This window comes from Hypanus sabinus, chromosome 5, assembly GCF_030144855.1.
Source record: "Hypanus sabinus isolate sHypSab1 chromosome 5, sHypSab1.hap1, whole genome shotgun sequence".
Lineage (NCBI taxonomy): Eukaryota > Metazoa > Chordata > Chondrichthyes > Myliobatiformes > Dasyatidae > Hypanus > Hypanus sabinus.
In genome coordinates, this window is record NC_082710.1 from 1921210 (window position 1) to 1946705 (window position 25496).

Below are 25496 nucleotides of genomic sequence, written 5' to 3' on the forward strand. Positions count from 1 at the left end.
GACCGTCCCCAAACCAGCAAAAAAGCAACGACCGTCCCCAAACCAGCAAAAAAGCAACGACCGTCCCCAAACCAGCAAAAAAGCAACGACCGTCCCCAAACCAGCAAAAAAGCAACGACCGTCCCCCAAACCAGCAAAAAAGCAACCGTCCCCAAACCAGCAAAAAAGCAACGACCCCCCACACCAGCAAAAAAGCAACGACCGTCCCCCAAACCAGCAAAAAAGCAACGACCGTCCCCAAACCAGCAAAAAAGCAACGACCGTCCCCCAAACCAGCAAAAAAGCAACGACTGTCCCCCAAACCAGCAAAAAAGCAACGACCGTCCCCCAAACCAGCAAAAAAGCAACGACCGTCCCCAAACCAGCAAAAAAGCAACGACCGTCCCCCAAACCAGCAAAAAAGCAACGACCGTCCCCAAACCAGCAAAAAAGCAACGACCATCCCCAAACCAGCAAAAAAGCAATGACACCCCACACCAGCAAAAAAGCAACGACTGTCCCCAAACCAGCAAAAAAGCAACGACCCCCCACACCAGCAAAAAAACGACCGTCCCCAAACCAGCAAAAAAGCAACGACCTTCCCCAAACCAGCAAAAAAGCAACGACCGTCCCCAAACCAGCAAAAAAGCAACGACCGCCCCCCAAACCAGCAAAAAAGCAACGACCGCCCCCAAACCAGCAAAAAAGCAACGACCGTCCCCAAACCAGCAAAAAAGCAACGACTGTCCCCCAAACCAGCAAAAAAGCAACGACCCCCCACACCAGCAAAAAAGCAACGACCGTCCCCAAACCAGCAAAAAAGCAACGACCGTCCCCCAAACCAGCAAAAAAGCAACGACCGTCCCCAAACCAGCAAAAAAGCAACGACCGTCCCCCAAACCAGCAAAAAAGCAACCGTCCCCAAACCAGCAAAAAAGCAACGACCCCCCACACCAGCAAAAAAGCAACGACCGTCCCCCAAACCAGCAAAAAAGCAACGACCGTCCCCAAACCAGCAAAAAAGCAACGACCGTCCCCCAAACCAGCAAAAAAGCAACGACTGTCCCCCAAACCAGCAAAAAAGCAACGACCGTCCCCCAAACCAGCAAAAAAGCAACGACCGTCCCCAAACCAGCAAAAAAGCAACGACCATCCCCAAACCAGCAAAAAAGCAATGACACCCCACACCAGCAAAAAAGCAACGACTGTCCCCAAACCAGCAAAAAAGCAACGACCCCCCACACCAGCAAAAAAACGACCGTCCCCAAACCAGCAAAAAAGCAACGACCTTCCCCAAACCAGCAAAAAAGCAACGACCGTCCCCAAACCAGCAAAAAAGCAACGACCGCCCCCCAAACCAGCAAAAAAGCAACGACCGCCCCCAAACCAGCAAAAAAGCAACGACCGTCCCCAAACCAGCAAAAAAGCAACGACTGTCCCCCAAACCAGCAAAAAAGCAACGACCCCCCACACCAGCAAAAAAGCAACGACCGTCCCCAAACCAGCAAAAAAGCAACGACCGTCCCCCAAACCAGCAAAAAAGCAACGACCGTCCCCAAACCAGCAAAAAAGCAACGACCGTCCCCCAAACCAGCAAAAAAGCAACCGTCCCCAAACCAGCAAAAAAGCAACGACCCCCCACACCAGCAAAAAAGCAACGACCGTCCCCCAAACCAGCAAAAAAGCAACGACCGTCCCCAAACCAGCAAAAAAGCAACGACCGTCCCCCAAACCAGCAAAAAAGCAACGACTGTCCCCCAAACCAGCAAAAAAGCAACGACCGTCCCCCAAACCAGCAAAAAAGCAACGACCGTCCCCAAACCAGCAAAAAAGCAACGACCGTCCCCCAAACCAGCAAAAAAGCAACGACCGTCCCCAAACCAGCAAAAAAGCAACGACCATCCCCAAACCAGCAAAAAAGCAATGACACCCCACACCAGCAAAAAAGCAACGACTGTCCCCAAACCAGCAAAAAAGCAACGACCCCCCACACCAGCAAAAAAACGACCGTCCCCAAACCAGCAAAAAAGCAACGACCTTCCCCAAACCAGCAAAAAAGCAACGACCGTCCCCAAACCAGCAAAAAAGCAACGACCGCCCCCCAAACCAGCAAAAAAGCAACGACCGCCCCCAAACCAGCAAAAAAGCAACGACCGTCCCCAAACCAGCAAAAAAGCAACGACTGTCCCCCAAACCAGCAAAAAAGCAACGACCCCCCACTCCAGCAAAAAAGCAACGACCGTCCCCAAACCAGCAAAAAAGCAACGACCGTCCCCCAAACCAGCAAAAAAGCAACGACTGTCCCCCAAACCAGCAAAAAAGCAACGACCGTCCCCCAAACCAGCAAAAAAGCAACGACCGTCCCCCAAACCAGCAAAAAAGCAACCGTCCCCAAACCAGCAAAAAAGCAACGACCCCCCACACCAGCAAAAAAGCAACGACCGTCCCCCAAACCAGCAAAAAAGCAACGACCGTCCCCCAAACCAGCAAAAAAGCAACGACCCCCCACACCAGCAAAAAAACAACGACTGTCCCCAAACCAGCAAAAAAGCAACGACCGTCCCCAAACCAGCAAAAAAGCAATGACCCCCCACACCAGCAAAAAAGCAACGACCGCCCCCCAAACCAGCAAAAAAGCAACGACCGTCCCCAAACCAGCAAAAAAGCAACGACCGCCCCCCAAACCAGCAAAAAAGCAACGACCCCCCACACCAGCAAAAAAGCAACGACCGTCCCCAAACCAGCAAAAAAGCAACGACTGTCCCCCAAACCAGCAAAAAAGCAACGACCGTCCCCAAACCAGCAAAAAAGCAACGACCGTCCCCCAAACCAGCAAAAAAGCAACGACTGTCCCCCAAACCAGCAAAAAAGCAACCGTCCCCAAACCAGCAAAAAAGCAACGACCCCCCACACCAGCAAAAAAGCAACGACCGCCCCCAAACCAGCAAAAAAGCAACGACCTTCCCCAAACCAGCAAAAAAACGACGACCGTCCCCCAAACCAGCAAAAAAGCAACGACCTTCCCCAAACCAGCAAAAAAACGACGACCGTCCCCCAAACCAGCAAAAAAGCAACGACCGTCCCCCAAACCAGCAAAAAAGCAACGACCGTCCCCCAAACCAGCAAAAAAGCAACGACCGTCCCCAAACCAGCAAAAAAGCAACGACCGTCCCCCAAACCAGCAAAAAAGCAACGACCGTCCCCCAAACCAGCAAAAAAGCAACGACCTTCCCCAAACCAGCAAAAAAACGACTGTCCCCCAAACCAGCAAAAAAGCAACGACCGTCCCCCAAACCAGCAAAAAAGCAACGACCGTCCCCCAAACCAGCAAAAAAGCAACGACTGTCCCCCAAACCAGCAAAAAAGCAATGACCCCCCACACCAGCAAAAAAGCAACGACTGTCCCCAAACCAGCAAAAAAGCAACGACCCCCCACACCAGCAAAAAAACGACCGTCCCCAAACCAGCAAAAAAGCAACGACCTTCCCCAAACCAGCAAAAAAGCAACGACCGTCCCCAAACCAGCAAAAAAGCAACGACCGCCCCCCAAACCAGCAAAAAAGCAACGACCCCCCACACCAGCAAAAAAGCAACGACCGTCCCCAAACCAGCAAAAAAGCAACGACTGTCCCCCAAACCAGCAAAAAAGCAACGACCCTCCCCCAAACCAGCAAAAAAGCAACGACCCCCCACACCAGCAAAAAAGCAACGACCGTCCCCAAACCAGCAAAAAAGCAACGACCGTCCCCCAAACCAGCAAAAAAGCAACGACCGTCCCCCAAACCAGCAAAAAAGCAACGACCGTCCCCCAAACCAGCAAAAAAGCAACCGTCCCCAAACCAGCAAAAAAGCAACGACCCCCCACACCAGCAAAAAAGCAACGACCGTCCCCCAAACCAGCAAAAAAGCAACGACCGTCCCCCAAACCAGCAAAAAAGCAACGACCCCCCACACCAGCAAAAAAACAACGACTGTCCCCAAACCAGCAAAAAAGCAACGACCGTCCCCAAACCAGCAAAAAAGCAATGACCCCCCACACCAGCAAAAAAGCAACGACCGCCCCCCAAACCAGCAAAAAAGCAACGACCGTCCCCAAACCAGCAAAAAAGCAACGACCGCCCCCCAAACCAGCAAAAAAGCAACGACCCCCCACACCAGCAAAAAAGCAACGACCGTCCCCAAACCAGCAAAAAAGCAACGACTGTCCCCCAAACCAGCAAAAAAGCAACGACCGTCCCCAAACCAGCAAAAAAGCAACGACCGTCCCCCAAACCAGCAAAAAAGCAACGACTGTCCCCCAAACCAGCAAAAAAGCAACCGTCCCCAAACCAGCAAAAAAGCAACGACCCCCCACACCAGCAAAAAAGCAACGACCGCCCCCCACACCAGCAAAAAAGCAACGACCGTCCCCAAACCAGCAAAAAAGCAACGACCTTCCCCAAACCAGCAAAAAAACGACGACCGTCCCCCAAACCAGCAAAAAAGCAACGACCTTCCCCAAACCAGCAAAAAAACGACGACCGTCCCCCAAACCAGCAAAAAAGCAACGACCGTCCCCCAAACCAGCAAAAAAGCAACGACCGTCCCCCAAACCAGCAAAAAAGCAACGACCGTCCCCAAACCAGCAAAAAAGCAACGACCGTCCCCCAAACCAGCAAAAAAGCAACGACTGTCCCCCAAACCAGCAAAAAAGCAACGACCGTCCCCCAAACCAGCAAAAAAGCAACGACCTTCCCCAAACCAGCAAAAAAACGACTGTCCCCCAAACCAGCAAAAAAGCAACGACCGTCCCCCAAACCAGCAAAAAAGCAACGACCGTCCCCCAAACCAGCAAAAAAGCAACGACTGTCCCCCAAACCAGCAAAAAAGCAACGACCGTCCCCCAAACCAGCAAAAAAGCAACGACCTTCCCCAAACCAGCAAAAAAACGACTGTCCCCCAAACCAGCAAAAAAGCAACGACCGCCCCCCACACCAGCAAAAAAGCAACGACCGTCCCCAAACCAGCAAAAAAGCGACGACCTTCCCCAAACCAGCAAAAAAGCAACGACCGTCCCCCAAACCAGCAAAAAAGCAACGACCGTCCCCCAAACCAGCAAAAAAGCAACGACTGTCCCCCAAACCAGCAAAAAAGCAACGACCGCCCCCCACACCAGCAAAAAAGCAACGACCGTCCCCAAACCAGCAAAAAAGCGACGACCTTCCCCAAACCAGCAAAAAAGCAACGACCGTCCCCCAAACCAGCAAAAAAGCAACGACTGTCCCCCAAACCAGCAAAAAAGCAACGACCGTCCCCAAACCAGCAAAAAAGCAACGACCCCCCACACCAGCAAAAAAGCAACGACCCCCCACACCAGCAAAAAAGCAACGACCCCCCAAACCAGCAAAAAAGCAACGACCGTCCCCAAACCAGCAAAAAAGCAACGACCCCCCCAAACCAGCAAAAAAGCAACGACCGTCCCCAAACCAGCAAAAAAGCGACGACCCCCCCAAACCAGCAAAAAAGCAACGACCGTCCCCAAACCAGCAAAAAAGCGACGACCTTCCCCAAACCAGCAAAAAAGCAACGACCGTCCCCCAAACCAGCAAAAAAGCAACGACTGTCCCCCAAACCAGCAAAAAAGCAACGACCGTCCCCAAACCAGCAAAAAAGCAACGACCCCCCACACCAGCAAAAAAGCAACGACCCCCCACACCAGCAAAAAAGCAACGACCCCCCAAACCAGCAAAAAAGCAACGACCGTCCCCAAACCAGCAAAAAAGCAACGACCCCCCCAAACCAGCAAAAAAGCAACGACCGTCCCCAAACCAGCAAAAAAGCAACGACCTTCCCCAAACCAGCAAAAAAACGACGACCGTCCCCCAAACCAGCAAAAAAGCAACGACCTTCCCCAAACCAGCAAAAAAACGACGACCGTCCCCCAAACCAGCAAAAAAGCAACGACCGTCCCCCAAACCAGCAAAAAAGCAACGACCGTCCCCCAAACCAGCAAAAAAGCAACGACCGTCCCCAAACCAGCAAAAAAGCAACGACCGTCCCCCAAACCAGCAAAAAAGCAACGACTGTCCCCCAAACCAGCAAAAAAGCAACGACCGTCCCCCAAACCAGCAAAAAAGCAACGACCGTCCCCCAAACCAGCAAAAAAGCAACGACCTTCCCCAAACCAGCAAAAAAACGACTGTCCCCCAAACCAGCAAAAAAGCAACGACCGTCCCCCAAACCAGCAAAAAAGCAACGACCGTCCCCCAAACCAGCAAAAAAGCAACGACCGTCCCCCAAACCAGCAAAAAAGCAACGACCGCCCCCCACACCAGCAAAAAAGCAACGACCGTCCCCAAACCAGCAAAAAAGCAACGACCTTCCCCAAACCAGCAAAAAAACGACGACCGTCCCCCAAACCAGCAAAAAAGCAACGACCGTCCCCAAACCAGCAAAAAAGCAACGACCATCCCCAAACCAGCAAAAAAGCAATGACCCCCCACACCAGCAAAAAAGCAACGACTGTCCCCAAACCAGCAAAAAAGCAACGACCCCCCACACCAGCAAAAAAACGACCGTCCCCAAACCAGCAAAAAAGCAACGACCTTCCCCAAACCAGCAAAAAAGCAACGACCGTCCCCAAACCAGCAAAAAAGCAACGACCGCCCCCCAAACCAGCAAAAAAGCAACGACCCCCCCAAACCAGCAAAAAAGCAACGACCGTCCCCAAACCAGCAAAAAAGCAACCGTCCCCCAAACCAGCAAAAAAACGACCGTCCCCAAACCAGCAAAAAAGCAACGACCGTCCCCAAACCAGCAAAAAAGCAACGACCGTCCCCAAACCAGCAAAAAAGCAACGACCGTCCCCCAAACCAGCAAAAAAGCAACGACCGTCCCCCAAACCAGCAAAAAAGCAACGACCGTCCCCCAAACCAGCAAAAAAGCAACGACCCCCCACACCAGCAAAAAAGCAACGACCGCCCCCCAAACCAGCAAAAAAGCAACGACCGTCCCCAAACCAGCAAAAAAACAACGACCGTCCCCAAACCAGCAAAAAAGCAACGACTGTCCCCCAAACCAGCAAAAAAGCAACGACCGCCCCCCAAACCAGCAAAAAAGCAACGACCATCCCCACACCAGCAAAAAAGCAACCGTCCCCAAACCAGCAAAAAAGCAACGACCGTCCCCACACCAGCAAAAAAGCAACGACTGTCCCCCAAACCAGCAAAAAAGCAACCGTCCCCCAAACCAGCAAAAAAGCAACGACCCCCCACACCAGCAAAAAAGCAACGACCGTCCCCAAACCAGCAAAAAAGCAACGACCCCCCACACCAGCAAAAAAGCAACGACCCCCCCCCCCACACCAGCAAAAAAGCAACGACCGCCCCCCACACCAGCAAAAAAGCAACGACCGTCCCCAAACCAGCAAAAAAGCAACGACCCCCCACACCAGCAAAAAAGCAACGACCCCCCACACCAGCAAAAAAGCAACGACCGTCCCCCAAACCAGCAAAAAAGCAACGACTGTCCCCCAAACCAGCAAAAAAGCAACGACTGTCCCCCAAACCAGCAAAAAAGCAACGACTGTCCCCCAAACCAGCAAAAAAGCAACGACGGTCCCCCAAACCAGCAAAAAAGCAACGACCGTCCCCAAACCAGCAAAAAAGCAACGACCCCCCACACCAGCAAAAAAGCAACGACCCCCCACACCAGCAAAAAAGCAACGACCCCCCAAACCAGCAAAAAAGCAACGACCGTCCCCAAACCAGCAAAAAAGCAACGACCCCCCCAAACCAGCAAAAAAGCAACGACCGTCCCCAAACCAGCAAAAAAGCAACGACCGTCCCCAAACCAGCAAAAAAACAATGACTGTCCCCAAACCAGCAAAAAAGCAACGACCTTCCCCAAACCAGCAAAAAAACGACGACCGTCCCCCAAACCAGCAAAAAAGCAACGACCTTCCCCAAACCAGCAAAAAAACGACGACCGTCCCCCAAACCAGCAAAAAAGCAACGACCGTCCCCCAAACCAGCAAAAAAGCAACGACCGTCCCCCAAACCAGCAAAAAAGCAACGACCGTCCCCAAACCAGCAAAAAAGCAACGACCGTCCCCCAAACCAGCAAAAAAGCAACGACTGTCCCCCAAACCAGCAAAAAAGCAACGACCGTCCCCCAAACCAGCAAAAAAGCAACGACCTTCCCCAAACCAGCAAAAAAACGACTGTCCCCCAAACCAGCAAAAAAGCAACGACCGTCCCCCAAACCAGCAAAAAAGCAACGACCGTCCCCCAAACCAGCAAAAAAGCAACGACTGTCCCCCAAACCAGCAAAAAAGCAACGACCGCCCCCCACACCAGCAAAAAAGCAACGACCGTCCCCAAACCAGCAAAAAAGCAACGACCTTCCCCAAACCAGCAAAAAAACGACGACCGTCCCCCAAACCAGCAAAAAAGCAACGACCGTCCCCAAACCAGCAAAAAAGCAACGACCATCCCCAAACCAGCAAAAAAGCAATGACCCCCCACACCAGCAAAAAAGCAACGACTGTCCCCAAACCAGCAAAAAAGCAACGACCCCCCACACCAGCAAAAAAACGACCGTCCCCAAACCAGCAAAAAAGCAACGACCTTCCCCAAACCAGCAAAAAAGCAACGACCGTCCCCAAACCAGCAAAAAAGCAACGACCGCCCCCCAAACCAGCAAAAAAGCAACGACCCCCCACACCAGCAAAAAAGCAACGACCGTCCCCAAACCAGCAAAAAAGCAACGACTGTCCCCCAAACCAGCAAAAAAGCAACGACCCCCCACACCAGCAAAAAAGCAACGACCGTCCCCAAACCAGCAAAAAAGCAACGACTGTCCCCCAAACCAGCAAAAAAGCAACGACCCCCCACACCAGCAAAAAAGCAACGACCGTCCCCAAACCAGCAAAAAAGCAACGACCGTCCCCCAAACCAGCAAAAAAGCAACGACCGTCCCCCAAACCAGCAAAAAAGCAACGACCGTCCCCCAAACCAGCAAAAAAGCAACCGTCCCCAAACCAGCAAAAAAGCAACGACCCCCCACACCAGCAAAAAAGCAACGACCGTCCCCCAAACCAGCAAAAAAGCAACGACCCCCCACACCAGCAAAAAAACAACGACTGTCCCCAAACCAGCAAAAAAGCAACGACCGTCCCCAAACCAGCAAAAAAGCAATGACCCCCCACACCAGCAAAAAAGCAACGACCGCCCCCCAAACCAGCAAAAAAGCAACGACCGTCCCCAAACCAGCAAAAAAGCAACGACCGCCCCCCAAACCAGCAAAAAAGCAACGACCCCCCACACCAGCAAAAAAGCAACGACCGTCCCCAAACCAGCAAAAAAGCAACGACTGTCCCCCAAACCAGCAAAAAAGCAACGACCGTCCCCAAACCAGCAAAAAAGCAACGACCGTCCCCCAAACCAGCAAAAAAGCAACGACTGTCCCCCAAACCAGCAAAAAAGCAACCGTCCCCAAACCAGCAAAAAAGCAACGACCCCCCACACCAGCAAAAAAGCAACGACCGCCCCCCACACCAGCAAAAAAGCAACGACCGTCCCCAAACCAGCAAAAAAGCAACGACCTTCCCCAAACCAGCAAAAAAACGACGACCGTCCCCCAAACCAGCAAAAAAGCAACGACCTTCCCCAAACCAGCAAAAAAACGACGACCGTCCCCCAAACCAGCAAAAAAGCAACGACCGTCCCCCAAACCAGCAAAAAAGCAACGACCGTCCCCCAAACCAGCAAAAAAGCAACGACCGTCCCCAAACCAGCAAAAAAGCAACGACCGTCCCCCAAACCAGCAAAAAAGCAACGACTGTCCCCCAAACCAGCAAAAAAGCAACGACCGTCCCCCAAACCAGCAAAAAAGCAACGACCTTCCCCAAACCAGCAAAAAAACGACTGTCCCCCAAACCAGCAAAAAAGCAACGACCGTCCCCCAAACCAGCAAAAAAGCAACGACCGTCCCCCAAACCAGCAAAAAAGCAACGACTGTCCCCCAAACCAGCAAAAAAGCAACGACTGTCCCCCAAACCAGCAAAAAAGCAACGACGGTCCCCCAAACCAGCAAAAAAGCAACGACCGTCCCCAAACCAGCAAAAAAGCAACGACCCCCCACACCAGCAAAAAAGCAACGACCCCCCACACCAGCAAAAAAGCAACGACCCCCCAAACCAGCAAAAAAGCAACGACCGTCCCCAAACCAGCAAAAAAGCAACGACCCCCCCAAACCAGCAAAAAAGCAACGACCGTCCCCAAACCAGCAAAAAAGCAACCGTCCCCCAAACCAGCAAAAAAGCAACGACCGTCCCCAAACCAGCAAAAAAGCAATGACCCCCCACACCAGCAAAAAAGCAACGACCGTCCCCAAACCAGCAAAAAAGCAACGACCCCCCACACCAGCAAAAAAGCAACGACCCCCCACACCAGCAAAAAAGCAACGACCCCCCAAACCAGCAAAAAAGCAACGACCGTCCCCAAACCAGCAAAAAAGCAACGACCGTCCCCAAACCAGCAAAAAAGCAACGACCCCCCACACCAGCAAAAAAGCAACGACTGTCCCCCAAACCAGCAAAAAAGCAACGACCGTCCCCAAACCAGCAAAAAAGCAACGACTGTCCCCCAAACCAGCAAAAAAGCAACGACCCCCCACACCAGCAAAAAAGCAACGACCGCCCCCCAAACCAGCAAAAAAGCAACGACCGTCCCCAAACCAGCAAAAAAGCAACGACCGTCCCCAAACCAGCAAAAAAGCAACGACCGTCCCCAAACCAGCAAAAAAGCAACGACCGTCCCCCAAACCAGCAAAAAAGCAACGACCGTCCCCCAAACCAGCAAAAAAGCAACGACCGTCCCCCAAACCAGCAAAAAAGCAACGACCCCCCACACCAGCAAAAAAGCAACGACCGCCCCCCAAACCAGCAAAAAAGCAACGACCGTCCCCAAACCAGCAAAAAAACAACGACCGTCCCCAAACCAGCAAAAAAGCAACGACTGTCCCCCAAACCAGCAAAAAAGCAACGACCGCCCCCCAAACCAGCAAAAAAGCAACGACCATCCCCACACCAGCAAAAAAGCAACCGTCCCCAAACCAGCAAAAAAGCAACGACCGTCCCCACACCAGCAAAAAAGCAACGACTGTCCCCCAAACCAGCAAAAAAGCAACCGTCCCCCAAACCAGCAAAAAAGCAACGACCCCCCACACCAGCAAAAAAGCAACGACCGTCCCCAAACCAGCAAAAAAGCAACGACCCCCCACACCAGCAAAAAAGCAACGACCCCCCCCCCCACACCAGCAAAAAAGCAACGACCGCCCCCCACACCAGCAAAAAAGCAACGACCGTCCCCAAACCAGCAAAAAAGCAACGACCCCCCACACCAGCAAAAAAGCAACGACCCCCCACACCAGCAAAAAAGCAACGACCGTCCCCCAAACCAGCAAAAAAGCAACGACTGTCCCCCAAACCAGCAAAAAAGCAACGACTGTCCCCCAAACCAGCAAAAAAGCAACGACTGTCCCCCAAACCAGCAAAAAAGCAACGACCGTCCCCAAACCAGCAAAAAAGCAACGACCCCCCACACCAGCAAAAAAGCAACGACCCCCCACACCAGCAAAAAAGCAACGACCCCCCAAACCAGCAAAAAAGCAACGACCGTCCCCAAACCAGCAAAAAAGCAACGACCCCCCCAAACCAGCAAAAAAGCAACGACCGTCCCCAAACCAGCAAAAAAGCAACCGTCCCCCAAACCAGCAAAAAAGCAACGACCGTCCCCAAACCAGCAAAAAAGCAATGACCCCCCACACCAGCAAAAAAGCAACGACCGTCCCCAAACCAGCAAAAAAGCAACGACCCCCCACACCAGCAAAAAAGCAACGACCCCCCACACCAGCAAAAAAGCAACGACCCCCCAAACCAGCAAAAAAGCAACGACCGTCCCCAAACCAGCAAAAAAGCAACGACCGTCCCCAAACCAGCAAAAAAGCAACGACCCCCCACACCAGCAAAAAAGCAACGACTGTCCCCCAAACCAGCAAAAAAGCAACGACCGTCCCCAAACCAGCAAAAAAGCAACGACTGTCCCCCAAACCAGCAAAAAAGCAACGACCCCCCACACCAGCAAAAAAGCAACGACCGCCCCCCAAACCAGCAAAAAAGCAACGACCGTCCCCAAACCAGCAAAAAAGCAACGACCGTCCCCCAAACCAGCAAAAAAGCAACGACCGTCCCCCAAACCAGCAAAAAAGCAACGACCGTCCCCCAAACCAGCAAAAAAGCAACGACCGTCCCCAAACCAGCAAAAAAGCAACGACCGCCCCCCAAACCAGCAAAAAAGCAACGACCGTCCCCAAACCAGCAAAAAAACAACGACTGTCCCCCAAACCAGCAAAAAAGCAACGACCGCCCCCCAAACCAGCAAAAAAGCAACGACCGCCCCCCAAACCAGCAAAAAAGCAACGACTGTCCCCCAAACCAGCAAAAAAGCAACGACTGTCCCCCAAACCAGCAAAAAAACAACGACTGTCCCCCAAACCAGCAAAAAAGCAACGACCGCCCCCCAAACCAGCAAAAAAGCAACGACCGTCCCCAAACCAGCAAAAAAGTAACGACTGTCCCCCAAACCAGCAAAAAAGCAACGACCGCCCCCCAAACCAGCAAAAAAGCAACGACCATCCCCACACCAGCAAAAAAGCAACCGTCCCCAAACCAGCAAAAAAGCAACGACCGTCCCCAAACCAGCAAAAAAGCAACGACCATCCCCACACCAGCAAAAAAGCAACCGTCCCCCAAACCAGCAAAAAAGCAACGACCCCCCACACCAGCAAAAAAGCAACGACCCCCCAAACCAGCAAAAAAGCAACGACCGTCCCCCAAACCAGCAAAAAAGCAACGACTGTCCCCCAAACCAGCAAAAAAGCAACGACTGTCCCCCAAACCAGCAAAAAAGCAACGACTGTCCCCCAAACCAGCAAAAAAGCAACGACGGTCCCCCAAACCAGCAAAAAAGCAACGACCGTCCCCAAACCAGCAAAAAAGCAACGACCCCCCACACCAGCAAAAAAGCAACGACCCCCCACACCAGCAAAAAAGCAACGACCCCCCAAACCAGCAAAAAAGCAACGACCGTCCCCAAACCAGCAAAAAAGCAACGACCCCCCCAAACCAGCAAAAAAGCAACGACCGTCCCCAAACCAGCAAAAAAGCAACCGTCCCCCAAACCAGCAAAAAAGCAACGACCGTCCCCAAACCAGCAAAAAAGCAATGACCCCCCACACCAGCAAAAAAGCAACGACCGTCCCCAAACCAGCAAAAAAGCAACGACCCCCCACACCAGCAAAAAAGCAACGACCCCCCACACCAGCAAAAAAGCAACGACCCCCCAAACCAGCAAAAAAGCAACGACCGTCCCCAAACCAGCAAAAAAGCAACGACCGTCCCCAAACCAGCAAAAAAGCAACGACCCCCCACACCAGCAAAAAAGCAACGACTGTCCCCCAAACCAGCAAAAAAGCAACGACCGTCCCCAAACCAGCAAAAAAGCAACGACTGTCCCCCAAACCAGCAAAAAAGCAACGACCCCCCACACCAGCAAAAAAGCAACGACCGCCCCCCAAACCAGCAAAAAAGCAACGACCGTCCCCAAACCAGCAAAAAAGCAACGACCGTCCCCAAACCAGCAAAAAAGCAACGACCGTCCCCCAAACCAGCAAAAAAGCAACGACCGTCCCCCAAACCAGCAAAAAAGCAACGACCGTCCCCCAAACCAGCAAAAAAGCAACGACCCCCCACACCAGCAAAAAAGCAACGACCGCCCCCCAAACCAGCAAAAAAGCAACGACCGTCCCCAAACCAGCAAAAAAACAACGACCGTCCCCAAACCAGCAAAAAAGCAACGACTGTCCCCCAAACCAGCAAAAAAGCAACGACCGCCCCCCAAACCAGCAAAAAAGCAACGACCATCCCCACACCAGCAAAAAAGCAACCGTCCCCAAACCAGCAAAAAAGCAACGACCGTCCCCAAACCAGCAAAAAAGCAACGACCATCCCCACACCAGCAAAAAAGCAACCGTCCCCCAAACCAGCAAAAAAGCAACGACCCCCCACACCAGCAAAAAAGCAACGACCCCCCAAACCAGCAAAAAAGCAACGACCGTCCCCCAAACCAGCAAAAAAGCAACGACCCCCCACACCAGCAAAAAAGCAACGACCCCCCCCCCACACCAGCAAAAAAGCAACGACCGCCCCCCACACCAGCAAAAAAGCAACGACCGTCCCCAAACCAGCAAAAAAGCAACGACCCCCCACACCAGCAAAAAAGCAACGACCCCCCACACCAGCAAAAAAGCAACGACCGTCCCCCAAACCAGCAAAAAAGCAACGACCATCCCCACACCAGCAAAAAAGCAACGACCGTCCCCCAAACCAGCAAAAAAGCAACGACCATCCCCACACCAGCAAAAAAGCAACGACCGTCCCCCAAACCAGCAAAAAAGCAACGACCCCCCACATCAGCAAAAAAGCAACGACTGTCCCCCAAACCAGCAAAAAAGCAACGACCCCCCACACCAGCAAAAAAGCAACGACCGCCCCCCAAACCAGCAAAAAAGCAACGACCGTCCCCCAAACCAGCAAAAAAGCAACGACCGTCCCCACACCAGCAAAAAAGCAACGACCCCCCAAACCAGCAAAAAAGCAACGACCGTCCCCCAAACCAGCAAAAAAACAACGACCGTCCCCAAACCAGCAAAAAAGCAACGACCGTCCCCAAACCAGCAAAAAAGCAACGACTGTCCCCCAAACCAGCAAAAAAACAACGACCGTCCCCCAAACCAGCAAAAAAGCAACGACTGTCCCCAAACCAGCAAAAAAGCAACGACTGTCCCCCAAACCAGCAAAAAAGCAACGACCCCCCCCCACACCAGCAAAAAAGCAACAACCGTCCCCAAACCAGCAAAAAAGCAACGACCCCCCACACCAGCAAAAAAGCAACGACTGTCCCCCAAACCAGCAAAAAAGCAACGACCCCCCACACCAGCAAAAAAGCAACGACCGCCCCCCAAACCAGCAAAAAAGCAACGACCATCCCCACACCAGCAAAAAAGCAACCGTCCCCAAACCAGCAAAAAAGCAACGACCGTCCCCAAACCAGCAAAAAAGCAACGACCGTCCCCAAACCAGCAAAAAAGCAACGACCCCCCACACCAGCAAAAAAGCAACGACTGTCCCCCAAACCAGCAAAAAAGCAACGACCCCCCACACCAGCAAAAAAGCAACGACCGCCCCCCAAACCAGCAAAAAAGCAACGACCATCCCCACACCAGCAAAAAAGCAACCGTCCCCAAACCAGCAAAAAAGCAACGACCGTCCCCAAACCAGCAAAAAAGCAACGACCCCCCACACCAGCAAAAAAGCAACGACCCCCCACACCAGCAAAAAAGCAACGACCCCCCACACCAGCAAAAAAGCAACGACCCCCCAAACCAGCAAAAAAGCAACGACCGTCCCCAAACCAGCAAAAAAGCAACGACCCCCCAAACCAGCAAAAAAGCAACGACCCCCCACACCAGCAAAAAAGCAACGACCGTCCCCAAACCAGCAAAAAAGCAACGACCCCCCACACCAGCAAAAAAGCAACGACCGTCCCCAAACCAGCAAAAAAGCAACGACCCCCCACACCAGCAAAAAAGCAACGACCCCCCACACCAGCAAAAAAGCAACGACCCCCCAAACCAGCAAAAAAGCAACGACCGTCCCCAAACCAGCAAAAAAGCAACGACCGTCCCCAAACCAGCAAAAAAGCAACGACCCCCCACACCAGCAAAAAAGCAACGACTGTCCCCCAAACCAGCAAAAAAGCAACGACCGTCCCCAAACCAGCAAAAAAGCAACGACTGTCCCCCAAACCAGCAAAAAAGCAACGACCGTCCCCAAACCAGCAAAAAAGCAACGACTGTCCCCCAAACCAGCAAAAAAGCAACGACCCCCCACACCAGCAAAAAAGCAACGACCGCCCCCCAAACCAGCAAAAAAGCAACGACCGTCCCCAAACCAGCAAAAAAACAACGACCGTCCCCAAACCAGCAAAAAAGCAACGACTGTCCCCCAAACCAGCAAAAAAGCAATGACCCCCCACACCAGCAAAAAAGCAACGACCGTCCCCACACCAGCAAAAAAGCAACGACTGTCCCCCAAACCAGCAAAAAAACAACGACCGTCCCCAAACCAGCAAAAAAACAACGACCGTCCCCCACACCAGCAAAAAAACAACGACCGTCCCCCAAACCAGCAAAAAAGCAACGACTGTCCCCCAAACCAGCAAAAAAGCAACGACCGTCCCCCAAACCAGCAAAAAAGCAACGACTGTCCCCAAACCAGCAAAAAAGCAACGACCCCCCACACCAGCAAAAAAGCAACGACCGTCCCCACACCAGCAAAAAAGCAACGACTGTCCCCCACACCAGCAAAAAAACAACGACCGTCCCCAAACCAGCAAAAAAGCAACGACTGTCCCCCAAACCAGCAAAAAAGCAACGACCGTCCCCAAACCAGCAAAAAAACAACCGTCCCCAAACCAGCAAAAAAACAACGACTGTCCCCCAAACCAGCAAAAAAACAACGACCGTCCCCAAACCAGCAAAAAAACAACGACCGTCCCCCAAACCAGCAAAAAAGCAACGACTGTCCCCCAAACCAGCAAAAAAGCAACGACCGTCCCCCAAACCAGCAAAAAAGCAACGACCGTCCCCAAACCAGCAAAAAAACAACGACCGTCCCCAAACCAGCAAAAAAACGACCGTCCCCAAACCAGCAAAAAAACGACCGTCCCCCAAACCAGCAAAAAAACGACCGTCCCCAAACCAGCAAAAAAGCAACGACCGTCCCCAAACCAGCAAAAAAACGACCGTCCCCAAACCAGCAAAAAAGCAACGACTGTCCCCCAAACCAGCAAAAAAGCAACGACCCCCCACACCAGCAAAAAAGCAACGACTGTCCCCCAAACCAGCAAAAAAGCAACGACCGTCCCCAAACCAGCAAAAAAGCAACGACCGCCCCCCACACCAGCAAAAAAGCAACGACTGTCCCCAAACCAGCAAAAAAGCAACGACCCCCCCCACACCAGCAAAAAAACAACGACCGTCCCCAAACCAGCAAAAAAGCAACGACCGTCCCCAAACTAGCAAAAAAGCAACGACCCCCCACACCAGCAAAAAAGCAACGACCCCCCACACCAGCAAAAAAGCAACGACTGTCCCCAAACCAGCAAAAAAACAACGACTGTCCCCAAACCAGCAAAAAAGCAACGACCGCCCCCCAAACCAGCAAAAAAGCAACGACCCCCCACACCAGCAAAAAAGCAACGACCGTCCCCAAACCAGCAAAAAAACAACGACCGCCCCCCGAACCAGCAAAAAAGCAACGACCGTCCCCAAACCAGCAAAAAAACAACGACCGTCCCCCAAACCAGCAAAAAAGCAACGACCGTCCCCAAACCAGCAAAAAAACAACGACTGTCCCCAAACCAGCAAAAAAGCAACGACCGTCCCCCAAACCAGCAAAAAAGCAACGACTGTCCCCCAAACCAGCAAAAAAGCAACGACTGTCCCCAAACCAGCAAAAAAACAACGACTGTCCCCAAACCAGCAAAAAAGCAACGACCGTCCCCCAAACCAGCAAAAAAGCAACGACTGTCCCCCAAACCAGCAAAAAAGCAACGACCGTCCCCAAACCAGCAAAAAAGCAACGACCCCCCAAACCAGCAAAACAACGACCGTCCCCAAACCAGCAAAAAAGCAACGACTGTCCCCCAAACCAGCAAAAAAGCAACGACCGTCCCCAAACCAGCAAAAAAGCAACGACCCCCCAAACCAGCAAAACAACGACCGTCCCCAAACCAGCAAAAAAGCAACGACCGTCCCCCAAACCAGCAAAAAAGCAACGACCCCCCAAACCAGCAAAACAACGACCGTCCCCAAACCAGCAAAAAAGCAACGACCGTCCCCCAAACCAGCAAAAAAGCAACGACCGTCCCCAAACCAGCAAAAAAGCAACGACCCCCCAAACCAGCAAAAAAGCAACGACCCCCCAAACCAGCAAAACAACGACCATCCCCACACCAGCAAAAAAGCAACGACCGTCCCCCAAACCAGCAAAAAAGCAACGACTGTCCCCAAACCAGCAAAAAAGAAACGACCGTCCCCAAACCAGCAAAAAAACGACTGTCCCCCAAACCAGCAAAAAAACAATGACCGTCCCCCAAACCAGCAAAAAAACGACTGTCCCCAAACCAGCAAAAAAACAACGACCGTCCCCAAACCAGCAAAAAAGCAACGACTGTCCCCCAAACCAGCAAAAAAGCAACGACTGTCCCCAAACCAGCAAAAAAGCAACCGTCCCCAAACCAGCAAAAAAACAACGACTGTCCCCCACACCAGCAAAAAAACAACGACCGTCCCCAAACCAGCAAAAAAGCAACGACCCCCCCCCACACCAGCAAAAAAGCAACGACCGTCCCCAAACCAGCAAAAAAGCAACGACCCCCCCCCACACCAGCAAAAAAGCAACGACCCCCCCCCACACCAGCAAAAAAGCAACGACCGTCCCCAAACCAGCAAAAAAGCAACGACCGTCCCCAAACCAGCAAAAAAGCAACGACTGTCCCCCAAACCAGCAAAAAAGCAACGACTGTCCCCCAAACCAGCAAAAAAGCAACCGTCCCCAAACCAGCAAAAAATAATGACTCCCCCAACGAGCACTCAAGCATGCAGCAAAGCATCAATAAAGACACAGACTTGCAGTACCCCAAGACTACTCGTTAACCTGTTAATTTGACATACCACAAGCTCTCGCTTTCTCTCCCTCTATTAAGGGAGAAAGAGGTGTCTCTTTTTCACAGTTATGTCACGGAGACATAACAAAGCAACACTCTGATTTATTATGTTAAAAGTCTGTTGTGTTGCTTTTTCCGAGCTCTGTGCCCAAAGAACTCAGGTCTCTGGGCACACAGCCAGCAGCCAGCTTACTGTATTCGATCTTCATCTTCCATGATACACCAACTTTCTGCGGCTGCCCACATCTCGAGGCCACCCGCCTCCAGAGCCATGAAATCCCGGAACCCAGTCTTCCAGCACGCTAGTCTTCTAGGCCGCGTCCTTGGTATATCCAATAGCGGCCAGTCGTGAGACCCCGCGAGCGTGTCCCATTCCCGCAAAGAACTAAAGTCAGCGTGTAACTCCAGGTCAGGGTCTTCAAAAGAACCCTGAAAGGGAACAATAGAGATATTGAAGATAGAAATAGCAAAGGAGTCACTGTTAGGAAATTTAAGAGCAGTGGAGATATTAGAAAATAGAAAATAGGTGCTGGAGTAGGCCACTCGGCCCTTCGAATTGAAAGATGTATTTCAATGGGTTGAAGGTGGTCTTCGTTTAGTATCTTAAGATCTCCAAGTTCACTTTCATACCTCACTTTCAAACCTATTATGCTGATTTGATTCCTTAAGGTTGTTATTGTGGGGGCAGGGGGCATTGTGGGGGGGTTTGGTAGTGGCGAGAAGCTCCCACTACCTATTAAAAGCTCCAAATGGCATGTGTCTCAGAGTGTCTGAGAACCAAGTTTGGCTCCTGGCCTTCAGGTCTATTGTCTCATCATTATAGATTGTGACCGCAGTCTGCGTCCTGTCTCGGCCGGTGTACGTTGTGTGTGATCGCGGTCTGCATCCTGTCTCAGCCGGTGTACATTGTCTGTGACTGCAGTCTGTGCCCTGCCCCAGCCAGTGTACGTTGTCTGTGACTGCAGTCTGCATCCTGTCTTTGCCAATGTACGTTGTGTGTTACCACAGTCTGCGTCCTGTCTCGGCCAGTGTACGTTGTGTGTGACCACAGTCTGCGTCCTGTCTCGGCCGGTGTACACTGTGTGTGACCGCAGTCTGCACCCTGTCTCAGCCAGTGTACATTGTGTGTGACCGTAGTCTGCGCCCTATCTCAGCCAGTGTACGTTGTGTGTGACTGCAGTCTGCACCGTCTCAGCCAGTGTACGTTGTGTGTGACCGCGGTCTGTGTCCTGTCTCGGCCGGTGTATGTTGTGTGTGGCCGCGGTCTGTGTCCTGTCTCGGCCGGTGTATGTTGTGTGTGACCACGGTCTGTGTCCTGTCTCGGTCGGTGTATGTTGTGTGTGGCCGCGGTCTGCGTCCTGTCTCAGCCGGTGTATGTTGTGTGTGACCGCGATCTGCGTCCTGTCTCGGCCGCTGTATGTTGTGTGTGCCCGGGGTCTGCGTCCTGTCTCGGCCGGTGTACATTGTGTGTGGCCGCAGACTGTGTCCTGTCTCGGCCAGTGTATGTTGTGTGTGACTGCAGTCTGTGTCCTGTCTCGGCTGGTGTATGTTGTGTGTGACTGTAGTCTGTGTCCTGTCTCGGCCGGTGTACGTTGTGTGTGACCGCAGTCTGCATCGTGTCTCGGCCAGTATTATGTCACGTGCGACCACAATAGTGTCATAGATTTATCTGATAAATTTTATGTTTATGAAGCATAGAATGATCAAACGTTTGGTCAAAATAACCTGTTCTAAATGAATTTATTGCGCTTGCAGGTTTTACTTCAGAATGCACAACTGAAAGGGGATTCCAGAGTCGAAGAACTGTACCAGAAACTTAATGAGTCTTCATAATCATTAAATTGGAACAAAGATCTGACCATGAATGTGTGAACAGTAAACTGTAACACGGGGGCTGTGGCTTTTGGCTGCTAACATTACTTGGATGTCTGATGTTCTAACTGCAGTACCTATGGCTGGCTGACTTTTCCTGAAGCAATACCCCTCCCTTTGCTCAGTGCACCTTGGATGTCTATGTAAAAAAAATCATGTATCATCTGGATCAATACTTTCTCTTCTATGCAATCATTGTATTGTCCTGTGTTTTACATTTGAATATTTTTCATGGTCAAGGAGTATGCCAATTTTTTTATTTGAAGATTATTATAACTTGACAATGAAGGTGTAATGTGTGATTACAGTGAAACAATCATGTTTGACCATTTGCTGCACAGTTCATTACAGCATAGCAAGCTATGCATTCATTACTTCCTACTGAAAGTTACAATTAAAACTTCTATTTAACTTCATGCTTATCATTAAATTCACCATTCTGATGTTCTCAATTATTTTTAACAAATATTGCTTCATCTTTTGCACCAAATGTATTCAAACATCTCATTTGTTACTGGGTTATTGAAGTGAAGTTTTAATGCTGTGTCTGCACAGGAACTGTTTTAAAAATGCAAACTGGAGCTGGCGCTGGAAATTTGGAATTAAAACTAATCATGAAGCATCTGTGTACAGAGAAATTGTTAATGGCTGATGAGATTCTATATCCAGAATTACTGCTCACGATACACACATTTGTGCTGCTGGTGGCTGCAATGGATGCAGAGAGCCTATAGGTTTGGCCCTGTCCCTGTGCATCTTTAAATTCAGTTAATGGGTGAAATGCTGGTAGATAAGATTCTCTCTCCAGAATCACTGCCACAGTAGTCTATATATCTGTGCAGTTGTCTGACTGCAATGGATGCAGAGTGCCTGCTTTGGCCCTCTGCGTCTTTAAATTCAGTGCCATGGGCCCACCGAGGAATTGGATATCAGACAATGTTTTGCAGAAGCCTCACCTTCAAAATTCCCAGACAAGCTTACAAAGCTGGGCTGCTTTGCTAATTGAAATGGGTTGTAAAAGCTGTTCAAATTGAAGATAATGAAACACTGAAAACAAAACAAATACAAGTAATTTCAAAAACTAAATCAAAGCAAATTTTTTTTTTCACCTAGAACTATCTGGTCTCAGATTCTGCACTGTTAGACTTTCTGAAGGAACAAGAATAGATGCAACACCATCTGTCAATTTGGCAAGTCAACATGGAAAATTTGCAGCCAACCTCTCTTTCCTCTGAGCAGTAGCTGTTGCAGTTAGAGCTACCAGCATCGCATTAAGAGTTGCAGTTGAAAGCTATGGGGGAATCATGACTGTCAACAGATGTCAGAGTGGATGGGTAATCACAGCACAAACAAGAGAAAATCTGCAGATGCCGGAAATCCAAGCAACATATACAAAATGCTGGAGGAACTAAACAGACTCATCTATTTGTCTCCAGTCCAGCTGAAGGGGCTCACCCCAAAACATTGACTGTACTCCTTTCCATAGATGCCTGTCCTGTTGAGTTCCTCCAGCGTTTTGTGTGGGGAATCATATCAGTCAGTTTGCAATAGAAATGACAAATAATGACTTGATTGAGCTTTTTTAAACTTCCATTTATGTAAAATATGAATCAACAAAGGATATCAGAGTGGGTGATGGGGGAATGTTATAACAGTCTAAAATAATTGGAATACAATCAAAATCCTACCTTCTCAGCAAGTTGAAGACTATAACTTTCCAATACTTGCCTGAGCAAAACAGCAAATAAAGATAAAGGGCAGGAATCAACAAAAGAGCAGGAACACAATGTTATGATCAAGAAAAGTTTGGATAGGTAGGAGATTGGGAGAGGTACGGAAGGGCCATGGTCCAGGACAGGTCAATGGGACTCGGCAGACTAATGGTTCGCCACAGACTAGATGGGCTAAAGGGCTGTAATACTTTGTGATTCTTTGTGAAGATAGTGCAGACATTTAACAACATGTAATTTTCTTAAAATAGTCAAAGGCAAATGAGTGTTAATGATCTGTTTTAGGATGCATATCTTTGTTAGGTACAGTATTGACAAAATAAATGACATCAACAGAGCCTAGGAAAATATCTGCACTTTATTCTGAAGTATAATGTTACACATTTGTTTTTATGACAAAATGAATCAGGTGCTATCATCAAGATGTACTCAGCTGTTAGCTAAATTAAAATTAATAAACTAATTTAAATATGCCATACAATTGATTCCCACAGTAGTTAATAACTAAATCAAAATATAAATGCACTTGGACTTGCAATATAACTGCATTTAGCTGCCTTAATTTTAGTAGTTTATATAAATGCCAGATACAAAACTGTATAAATCTTTGGTTAACTATATACAAATGATGTTTTGATGGACAGTTCTAGTTTGTACATGAGGTTATGAAATAAGCATGGTGTCAAAGATATAAAATTTAAGCAGTGCTGGAAATGCTTGACGGTCAACCAGCAGGTGTGAAGTGTGAAAAAGCCATTGTTTCTGGTTAATCTTCAGGAGGATAATGTTTTCCGTTTTTTCAAAAAAGAGAAGAGATGAGAAGGAAGATGGCGAGGGAAGTTCTGTGACACAGTGAGAAAGGAGAGGAGATATGATGTTAAACTGCGCTTGATAAAACAGAAAACGGTAAAAAATGGATTTGAAAGGTGATCATTAAAGTAGCAGTATCATTTAAAATTGTTGAATTTGGACGTCTGTACTGTGTTTGGATTAAAGAAGAGGTGCTGACTTACAATTTTCTATTGACCATTCTTGGAACAATACAGGATTCAATGTTGGGGTGGGACAGGGAATTAAAACCCAGAAACTTGAATATAGGTAGTCTTCAAAACAGGCACCTTATTCATAAATGTTCTCTTCAATTTAGAGGGGGATATGCATGAGCAGTCAATACAGTACACTAGCTTGAAATAAACAGTCACTTTCACCTGAATGCAGGGATATATGATAGTTGGAGGGAGCAAGTGAAAGAGCAGATGTTTATGGTGATTAAAATTGAAAATGTATTAAAGTTTAAATTGCTCGGCATCCAAATCATTTCACGTGGTCTGTACACACCAGCTGTGTGGTGAAAAAGGCACAACAGCACCTCTTTCACCTCAGACAGTTGAAGTTTGGTATGGGCCTCCAAATCCTCAGGGCTTTCTACAGGGGCACTATTGAGAGCATCTTGACTAGCAGCATCACTGATTGGTATGGGAACTGTACCTCCTTTAATCACAGGACTCTGCAGAGAGTGGTGCAGACAGCCCAGCGCATCTGTAGTTGTGAACTTCCCATGATTCAGGACATTTACAAGGACAGGTGTGTAAAAAGGGCCCGTAGGTTCATTGGGGACCCGAGTCACCCCAATCACAATCTATTCCAGCTGCTACCATCCAGGAAGCGGTACTGCAGCATAAAAGCCAGGACCAACAGGCTCCAGGACAACTTCTTCAACCAGGCTATCAGACTGATTAACACACGCTGATTTGAGTGTATTTTTATGTTACATTGACTGTTCTATTTATTATAAATTACTATGATTGCACATTTAGATAGAGATGTAACATGAAGGTTTTTACTCATGTACGTAATGAATGTAAGAAATAAAGTCAATTCAATTCAATAGATTTTAGATTTAAATATAACCATATAACAATTACAGCATGGAAACAGGCCATCTTGGCCCTTCTAGTCCATGCCCGAACGCTTACTCTCACCTAGTCCCACTTACCTGCACTCAGCCCATAACCCTCCATTTCTTTCCTGTCCATTTACCTATCCAATTTTTTTAAATGACAAAATCAAACCTGCCTCTACCACTTCTACTGGAAGCTCGTTCCACACAGCTACCACTCTTGAGTAAAGAAATTCCCCCTCGTGTTACCCCTAAACTTTTGCCTCTTAACTCTCAACTTATGTCCTCTTGTTTGAATCTCCTCTACTCAATGGAAAAAGCTTATCCATGTCAACTCTATCTACCCCCTCATAATTTTAAAATACCTCTATCAAGTCCCCCCTCAACCTTCTACGCTCCAAAGAATAAAGACCTAACCTGTTCAATCTTTCTCTGTAACTTAGGTGCTGAAACCCAGGTAACATTCTAGTAAATCTCCTCTGTACTCTCTCTAATTTGTTGAAATATTTTCTATAATTTGGTGACCAGAACTGTACAAATTGGATACCAATGGATTTTTTCTGACATTGTCCTGCTTCATTCTGGGTACCATTAAGATTAAAGGATAAATTAGACAGTGTTTCATAATTATTTCATTATATGTGGACAGAGTTGCAGTGTCTTTAATTATACAGTTCACTACTGTTCACCAAAGCAACAGATAAGTTTTCAAAAGCAGGGTTACATGTCATTAGAAATATCTTGAATTAGTTGGACAATGACAAACTGAGAATTTTCTGAGGCAAATTATCTTTCTTTTGTTGTCATGTGGAATGTAGCTATATATTAGAGAAAACTAACGGAAACATGTAATTCCAAAAGAGATTTATTATTCATTTTAGAGCTGCATAAACTACCTGGGTTATTAATTTCAAACTATTTCACTGTTGGAACAAGAAGGAATATAAAACCCAGACTATATGGTGTGTAAATAAAAAGTTTCAATTGTTTGCTGGTTACAGATATCAATCAGATCCTACAGAATTTTATGGATAGCGTTTACGATCAATTATCTGTCGTCGGATTTGTTTTAAGTCTTTCTGAACCTTTTCTTTGTCCAGTTTTATCTTCCTGTCACTGATTTTATTCAACAAATTGATTGATTCCTTAATAGATTGAAATCCTGTTAAAGAAAATTTGGATTTC

General features: G+C 49.3%; 2 protein-coding genes across 3 annotated transcripts in view; one reads left to right on the forward strand and one right to left on the reverse strand.

The window, feature by feature from the left end:
• Positions 1-21097, forward strand: part of skic3 (SKI3 subunit of superkiller complex) — a 210848-nt gene extending 189751 nt beyond the window's left edge. Inside the window, exon 41 of the mRNA XM_059969300.1 lies at positions 20565-21097. Within this exon, the coding sequence (XP_059825283.1) occupies positions 20565-20642 (78 nt within the window). The 3' untranslated portion in view covers positions 20643-21097. The remainder of the gene's footprint in view (positions 1-20564) is intronic.
• Positions 21098-22750: 1653 nt separating this feature from the next.
• Positions 22751-25496, reverse strand: part of fam81b (family with sequence similarity 81 member B) — a 36545-nt gene continuing 33799 nt past the window's right edge. For both annotated transcript variants that reach the window (XM_059969301.1, XM_059969302.1), the window contains exon 9: positions 22751-25473. In XM_059969301.1, coding sequence (XP_059825284.1) covers positions 25337-25473 — 137 coding nt within the window. In that variant the 3' untranslated portion in view covers positions 22751-25336. The remainder of the gene's footprint in view (positions 25474-25496) is intronic.